The sequence below is a fragment of the Lolium rigidum genome, chromosome 6 (assembly GCF_022539505.1).
Source record: "Lolium rigidum isolate FL_2022 chromosome 6, APGP_CSIRO_Lrig_0.1, whole genome shotgun sequence".
Lineage (NCBI taxonomy): Eukaryota > Viridiplantae > Streptophyta > Magnoliopsida > Poales > Poaceae > Lolium > Lolium rigidum.
The window spans coordinates 131,927,420-131,935,391 of record NC_061513.1 but is presented as its reverse complement, the minus strand read 5'-3'; the positions used below and the strand labels follow the sequence as shown (position 1 = coordinate 131,935,391).

The 7,972-nt window shown below is 42.1% G+C and overlaps 2 protein-coding genes across 5 annotated transcripts; one reads left to right on the top strand and one right to left on the bottom strand.

Moving 5' to 3' along the window:
• Positions 1-2,274: 2,274 nt before the first annotated feature.
• LOC124666230 lies at positions 2,275-7,433 on the top strand. 4 transcript variants are annotated; one of them, XR_006990830.1, is made up of 7 exons: positions 2,275-2,479; positions 2,853-3,052; positions 3,315-3,760; positions 3,882-3,992; positions 5,950-6,273; positions 6,783-7,062; positions 7,233-7,433. XR_006990830.1 is itself a non-coding variant. In XM_047203580.1 (4 exons), the coding sequence occupies exons 1-4, from the start codon at positions 2,275-2,277 to the stop codon at positions 3,937-3,939; spliced, it is 909 nt and encodes a 302-aa protein (XP_047059536.1). In that variant the 3' UTR covers positions 3,940-4,273. The 4 variants fall into 4 exon arrangements, 1 of the variants encoding a protein (XP_047059536.1); XR_006990829.1 differs by lacking the exon at positions 7,233-7,433 and having other exon boundaries at positions 6,783-7,183; XR_006990831.1 differs by lacking the exons at positions 5,950-6,273; positions 7,233-7,433 and having other exon boundaries at positions 6,783-7,183.
• On the bottom strand, positions 4,258-6,336 carry LOC124666229 (two-pore potassium channel 3-like). Its single transcript, XM_047203578.1, has 2 exons — positions 5,220-6,336; positions 4,258-4,537 (listed from the first exon to the last, which is right to left on the bottom strand). The coding sequence occupies exons 1-2, from the start codon at positions 6,284-6,286 to the stop codon at positions 4,393-4,395; spliced, it is 1,212 nt and encodes a 403-aa protein (XP_047059534.1). The 5' UTR covers positions 6,287-6,336; the 3' UTR covers positions 4,258-4,392.
• Positions 7,434-7,972: the final 539 nt, after the last annotated feature.

Sequence of the window (7,972 nt, the reverse complement as noted above, 5' to 3'; positions counted from 1 at the left end):
GACGGGACAAGCTCTTTTGAAATATCTTTTATGTTCTGAATATGACTTCCCCACGATTCATGGGACAATCAAATACACTTGAACTAATCACGGTCACTAGTTGTTACCACCGATGGGAGCGACCACAAGCTACTCATAGTGAAAAGGGGAAGAACACAATAGGTACAGCCATTGCTATTGGGGCATGCACTACACTCCAACTTTATCGCTGCTCATTCTCCTAAACCGAAGTTGCAAAGAAATGGGTGGACAAAGCCTCCACAATTTTTTTGTTTGTAAAGCTTAATGTTGATGCGTCATTAATGTGGATGTTCTTCGTGGAACTACACGTGCAATAATCCGTGATAGTTAGGCAAACTTGGTTGCCGCGAGTAATAGCAAGCTGGAATTTATCTACGATGTACTGTCTGCTGAGATACATGCCTTGAAACAAGGTTTAATTTTGGCTCAAACTGTGAAATGCAAAAGAGTTATATGTTGTTCAAACAGTCTCAATGTAGCCCAATCAATGAATGAAGGAAGCTACTCTAATGAAGCTTCAACTGCAATCCTTCATAACTGCTATCATCTGGCTGGCTTCCGAATTTCTGAATGTTAAGTTTGAACATAGTTTTTTGAGGCAAATTTGATAGCTCATGAACTAGCTAGGGTAGCTCGGGAATATTATCAACAAGTATGGTTAGATTAGCTCTCAGGTTCGATTGTACGCATATTATTGATTGTACCTCTCCTAGTCAATGATGTAACTTCTATTTGAATGAATAAATAGGTATGTTGATGCTAAAAAATAATCTAATTGAAATTCTTTATATTTTAGGCTGCACAAAAATAATAAAATATGATAAAAGTTGGAGATTTGAAAATATGCATACATAGATCCACAGTTTTATCATTTTTATGTATCTTAGAAACTAAAATACTCCTTACTTGAAAATGATACATATTAGTCCTTCAGATGAAAAAACGTCGGGATCTTTTGACAAAAATACCATCGGGCAGCTTTTTTTTGGGGGGACAAAGGGAGTTAGAGCATCTCCAGCCGTCTCCCCGACGAGGCCCCATGACGCCTTTTTTTCATCCGGATGGACGAAAATGGCCCAGTCGCGCCCCCGGATCCTCGTTTCCCCCCGGGGAACGCTCGGGGACTCCGGACGAGAGAAAAGCGGGGACGGGCCCACTCTGTTGGCGAGAGAACAGACGAACCCCACCACTTTTTCGACGCAAATCCCTCCTTCCCTCCCTTTGCTCTCTCGCCGTCGGCACCACCCCTCGGCAATCCGCCGGCGGGTTGCCCCAACTCCACCGTTCCTCCATCCAGAATCCTATATTCCGCCGCCCGTCGTACCCTCTGCCTATTGTCCGCCGCCGGGCAGCTCCCTCGTGTCGCTCCTCATCGACACGCCCGGCAGGTGTTCGTCCAACTGCCTAGCCGGACATGGACTCCGACGAGGAGGATGAGCAGATGTTCGCCGAGCTTCTTGAAGAAGAAACGGCTGCCGCCGCCCAAGACGAGGAGCACCTGCTCATCCTCGCTTGCCTGTCCGGCTTGTACGCCGAGTCTGTCATTGGTCGCCGTGGTGGGTCGGCACCAGATCGTCGGAAGTGCAAGCCGAATTATGCATGAAATTTGTCATCCAGGGATGTTTTTCTCTAAAAAACGGGACACCCGAGAGACGGCTAGAACTTTGGTGCTCCCCGAACCAAAGTTTCGTCCAATCCGGCTCTAAATAGCGCCGGATTTGAGAACCAACCTGAGGTTGGGTGGTTAGGAGGGTGGTTGTACCCCCAGCCCACCAGAGTTCAAATCCCAGATTTGACATCTGTGTGTCTCATAAAGGCGGAATATTCATTCAGTGGGAGGCGACGTTCCCGTCGACAGCGAGGCGCTCGTGGTGACTTCGTCAATTTCAAGTTTCAATCCGCCGGCTCAGTCTTCCGGAGGTGCTCATAGGGGTAGGGTGTGCGTGTGTGCGTTCATAGGGGTGAGTGTATGCGCGTGTATGTGAGCGTCTGCGTTTGTACTGTGTTTCTCAAAAAAAAAAAAATAGCGCCGGATTTAAGCCCGGGAGCCGAGGGCTGGGATGCTCTAACGAGCTCCGTTTGTGGGTTTCACTCGTGACCTGTTCGCGGAGCGTTTACGTAAATAAACATTACTACGTTTTTGTGTCTTCGCAGGCGGGTTACGTAGTCTTGTATTTCCGCTTTCGGAGGTAAGGCCGTTTCACTTGGCCGGTGCGGTGCCGCGGCGAGTTCTGTGGGAGGTACAGAGAGGAGATGGCCTTCGCGTCGTTGCTAGTGGCTCCGCTACCTCCCCCGCCTACTGCCGCGGGGGCATGGCGGCGGCGCGCGAGACCCACTCCTCGGAGATTCGTCCTGGCGGCTTCTAGCCGAGGCAGCGGCCCGGTCCCGCCGACGTTCGAGCTCCTGCGGGAGCAGCTCCTCCAACTCCACGCCGAAGCCGACCTGACCCAATCCAAAGGTATACATATTCTTGGACTCCCGTCTTTGTTACTGTGAATGATTGGCTGTTACTCTTTCGGAAATTGGAATGGCGAATCCACACTTCCACAGGAGGAACTTATCTAGTATTTTTAATCTACAAATTTGTGCTAGTAAATTGCCGACAAAGTTTGTGATTCCAAAGATTACAGTATGACACATCGATCCCCACTAGTTTTTTCCGCAACTGAAGACTCGCACTCACTGTAACGCTTTGTGGATAGGGGTACAACCTGGGTGTTCTATGATATCTGTTGCATTGCACGAGTGAAACTTTTTTTTTTGCTGTAATACTCAGGTGCACAAGTGCACATCATCCTTGTTGAAAAATTGACTGTATTTCGTTCTTGTAGCAAATAACGCTAGGGTACGGCTTGTGCGGTTGACCGAGGCTGCGGAGAATCTTAAGAAAAGAGCCGCGGTCAGTGTCCGGATGGGCAAAGAGAATGAGGCAGTGGACTTACTTGTGCAAAAGAAGAAGTTGACGAAAGCATTGGAGAACATAAAAGAGCGCATTGAGCTGCTTGACAAGCTTTCCACAAAGCTTAGTGAGGTAATGACATGTTCTTTTATCATCGTGCCATATATGATATTTTAGTTTCTAAAATTGATATATCTTGATATCTTCTCTAACTTGCGCCAAAACCTCATGATGCCTTTCTAGTCATACTTAAGACAATTTCGTACTGTTGTGGCCATTCTACTGATTGCATCAAGTGTGACTTTACAAGCTTTATCACGTTATGAGTATACCACACCCACTCATTAGCCTTTTAAAAAAAATCATCCATTATCTCAAACTTTATTTTATCCAGGCTATTTCGGTGAAGCAAAATTTGTTAATTGAACACACATTGCATCCAGGGATGCCTAATGGTGAAGACTCCAATGACGAGATAAGAGTTTTCTCTGGTGAAGTTGGTGCTGGGGTAGATGGGACTGAATCTCTTCCCAAATCAGTTGAAAAGGGGTCTTTTGTGGTATATTCAAACTTGGCTGCCGAATCTGACAAAAATGAACCTAAGATGGCTGATAGCTTCACATTTTCCGAGGATCGGGACCCAACAAGCAGCACAAAGGATCGTGCTACATATGATGATTTTGTCCAGCATATTGATTCACAGCTGAATTCATTAGAATGTGAAATAGAGCAGTACGTCAATTCCCAATTAGCAACAGATGTGGACATTCAGCAGTCGATAAATGGCAAATGGCACAAATTGTCAACTGTGTTGAAGCTTATAACTGAAACTAGAGAAAGGTGAGTCTTGAACGGGGAGCATGATAAGTTCAGAATGCATTAATTTCTGTTTTGTTTTTGGCAGTTTTTGCGCGCCACGCCAAATAGGCTTGAGCTTCATTACAGTATTTAAAATTTGCAGGATTGCGAAGATTTTGGATAATACAGTAAGTGAGACTGGATCTGATGGCTTGAGATGATGATAAACCAGAAAAGATTGAGTTCATAGTATCTAGCCATGTCCCTTTCAATGGTAAGTTGCTTAATTGCTTCAGTTACACTGCACAAATATATTTGTCAGGTCTTTCTTGTATCCTTAATTACCTATCTATACAATCCGGATGAGGAATATGTAAGAAACCTTGAAGCTGTGGTTGCTACTGCGTTCATCCAGCCAGCTTTTGGACTTTTAGTTCAACCACATTTCAAGAATAGACAACTTCAAGTTCAATTGTATACCACAATGTACTACACTATGACTCCAAGATCAACTGTAATAGACAGTTTTCTGAGTATACTTGTAAAGTTGTAATATGAAATGCTATTAAATAGGTTACAAATACTTGTGCTGGTTTTGATAGTTAGTTAACAAAGTATCAGACGGTATCTATGTTTTTGGTATGGGACATTTCTCTACTTTACATAATAAATCATCATAAATTTACAATTATGTCGGCAAGAGCAACATTTCCACATTTGGCAAGGCCTAGCTGATCAAACTGGTCCGAGATCACTGTCATGTCTTTCTCATCGATCTTCCCCATCTCTTTCAGCTTGTAGATCAGAAAGTCTGATTTACTGTTCAGAGGGAGAAATGGATCACACATTAATGACTAAATAGCTTAATTTAATATAGAAGGCACAGTTGCTCTGTAATGAAATGAAACATAGTGACATACTTTTGAATTAATCTAATAGAAAAAAGTAGAAATTGTGATGAACTGATGAGAAGTAATTGCCATGTGAGATTGTGAGGCCTTAATGCATATCACAAGTATCTGGTCTTGCCCCGTGTACAACAACCAAAGAGTATTAACTCCCTTTCTCGATTTCTGACATATTTTAAGGAGAAAAGGTCACCCTTGTCCTATTTTCTTTACACATAAAAGGTTCTAACAGTGAAGTCATTGGAACTCTTGAATTTCGTTGCGCAACATTAATGCATTCTCTGGAGTCAGGATGATATCTCGTGTGCCCATTATGGTAGTAGTGACATACATATGCAGCATACCTTTGTAGATTTTCTATACATAAATGTCTTCTAAAATAATAGATTCACCATGTTTTTGCTGTATTTACTGTTTCCTTCCGCATTTGGTAAAAGGAATGACAAATTGTTAGCTCTTTGTTGTGCAACAAATTAAGGAGGACAAATCATCAGATAAAATTGACTTCCTTGTAAGGAAAGAGGATGAGGTAATCATTAAATTCAAGACAAGCAGTAAACTATAAGAGCATCTTAAGTACAGGTTTACAATACCTTACAGATGCATCCTGATCAAGGTCTGCAGCAAGAGGTTCATTGTCCATTTTCTTCTGGAGGATCCATTTAGTAGTTTTTCGGTTCCTTCTCTCCATCCTTAGATCTGTTAGGAACAAGAATGCTTTGCCAACTGCCAAAGTGCTCACCAACAAACAAACGGTCGCAGATAGCCTTCCGGCTGTTGTTGAGAAGCCATAATCCCCATATCCAACCGTTGTCACAGAAATGACTGATAAATAGAAGCTGTCAATCCAATTTAGGCCTTCCACCTCATGTACTATGATTGTACAAACTGAGATAGATCCTGCAACAACGCCTAGTGCAAGTATTACTTTCATCTTCCCTCTTGACCTTTTATTTTCAGCATCAATCATGTAGGTGTCAAAGACCTTGTTAAGCTTATTATCATCCATTGTGCTAAGTAGGACTGTTCTCTGCTTGTCAAGCACATTCGTCAACAGCCCGTTCAACATAATGTCAACAAAGCGAACACCTATTAGTAGAAACAAGCATGTGAACACCTTTGTGAAGGTTGTACAAGGGACTATGTCACCATACCCAATGGTGCACAAGCTTATGATGGTGAAGTAAAGACCATCCACTAACTTAAACGTGGATTTTCCCTTGAAGCCTTCAACATTTGTCATGTACACAATGACTCCTATTGAGATGTATAGGATGACACTAACAATAGCCTGCCTTGTAACTGATGGTGCGTATTGTGCAGCACGGCTTTGCTCATCGAGCTCATGTGCACATGGAGCTTCTTTGATTGATGTGAACATAGAAGGTGAAGAACACACCCGCTGTAAAGTCCGTGCGAACACTATGTTGGTGTTTTCTCTAGTGGCTGGAGGATGATTGGTGGCACTGGAGTTACCTTTGACGTTACTCTCTGGATGAAGGGAAGTTTCACACCTGTTTGGGTCATCACAAGATTTGCTTCCGTCTTTCTTCGTAGAGTGCTTTTGATCGCGGTGGACTAGTGGAAGCAGAGGCTCTTCCATGGAAGACATTTTTGAGCTTGGATTCATGAGCTTGCAGCTCTCAGGTTGGGCTATCATCACTTTATACCTTTACTGGTTTTGCTGAGACCTTGATGATGCAAGTGGTAACCATCACGAGGGATGTACACTTCCCTGTGTTACTGATATCATAGGATCTTGAAACATATCATACTTATTTATTGCAGCATTTAGATCATGTAGTTTCTAGTATCTTGCATAGTAGCTGATACAAGAGGCAACTCATGAAAGGGAAAGGAAGGGTGGGCTTACTCCTTTCATATCCACAGCTTTCTTTTAATATCAGAAACTGAATTGCCAGGCTCATTATAAAGCTAAACTAGATTTGCGATGCTGTGAATTCCCACTGCCAGTCTGTAATACTCTAGTGATTGAAGATTTATAGTACATTGACAATGGTGGCACTAAAGCGTGATCATCGTAATTCCCTACTTCCCTGTGCTGATGCAGGGGTACTCATGCACCGGCTCGCCACTTGCTGCACGTGCACTATTAGGTTCTCCTACATTAAATTTGGTGTTACATTTTGGTGCAGGTACCACTCGAGTTGTTGACAGATGACCATGACTTATCAACCTTCTGATCTTGCGAGTTGGTTTTCCGCTTTCTGGGATGATCCATCGGATTTAAGGCAGTGCCATTGCCATATTCTGCAGGACTTTGGTCTGCAACTGGGATGGGAATATTTTTATTTCTTGTGGCGCTGAGACCTTCTTGTCGGCGAGTGAGGTTCAGCTGCGCTGACTGAAAGCTTCTCGAGCTGAAGATGTTGATTAAAGGAAGTTGCTTCTGGATCATCTATGTCTCTTCGAGTGGTAGGTGTCTGTGTTTGGACAGTTATTATTCTGGGGAGAAAACTTTTTAGTTTTTGAAAATTTGCGGATTTGAACATATTCGAATTTTGAACATTTTAAAATTTTAAATATTATTTGGTTTTGAATAATTTTTCTTACATGAATGTTTCTCATGTTGAATTTTTTTTCAGATTTGATTGTTTTTTGTTTGAATGGTTGTCCCTACTTCAAACAGTCAAACTGGAGCCGGCTCAAACACACTCGAGCGACAGGCTCACGTTTTTTTTTTTGGACTGGTACACACAGGCTCACGAAATCGGCCCCCCCTTTGGACCGGCCCAATTTGACCGCATCCTTTCCTTCTTTTTTGCTAGGTCTCCGCTCGTCTAGTATGTTCTTTTGTTTTTTTTTTTAATTCAAGTATCTAAAATTTATCCAGATTTGGAGACAAAACTCGAAATTTAAAAACTGTTCAGATTTTTTAAAAGTTTCAATTTTTCAAAAAAGTTTATATTTGGAAAAAAGTTCAAATTTTTCAAAAAGTTTATACTTGAAAAATAAAAAATGTTAAATTTGAAAAATGTTCAGATTTGAAACATGAGCATTTTAAGAAGTTCAGATTTTAAAAAATGTTCAGATTTGAAAAATGTTCATTTAAAAAAACAGATTTTACAAATGTTCAGATTTGAAAAATAAAATAAAAAAATGTTCAAATTTGAAAAATGTTCAAAATTTGTAAAAAAAAGAGTTCATAAAACCCACTGGTATAACCAGAAAAAACCGGCACGCCGAAACAGTAAAATCGAAGAAACAAATCGACCCACAGAACCGGAAGAACCACGGGAGAAACCGGGCCACAACCTTCACAAAAGCAGAAGTAAACCTATACATCGAACCTTACTGGGCCGGCCCACTTCAAATGGTCAGCTAT

Coding starts and splice junctions, on each gene's coding strand:
- LOC124666230 (XM_047203580.1), top strand. CDS start 2,275: ATGGCCTTCGCGTCGTTGCTAGTGGCTCCGCTACCTCCCCCGCCTACT. Junction 2,480..2,852: donor CGACCTGACCCAATCCAAAG/GTATACATATTC, acceptor TCGTTCTTGTAG/CAAATAACGCTAGGGTACGG. Junction 3,761..3,881: donor ATAACTGAAACTAGAGAAAG/GTGAGTCTTGAA, acceptor TAAAATTTGCAG/GATTGCGAAGATTTTGGATA.
- LOC124666229 (XM_047203578.1), bottom strand. CDS start 6,286: ATGATAGCCCAACCTGAGAGCTGCAAGCTCATGAATCCAAGCTCAAAA. Junction 4,538..5,219: donor GATCAGGATGCATCTGTAAG/GTATTGTAAACC, acceptor CCCTCTGAACAG/TAAATCAGACTTTCTGATCT.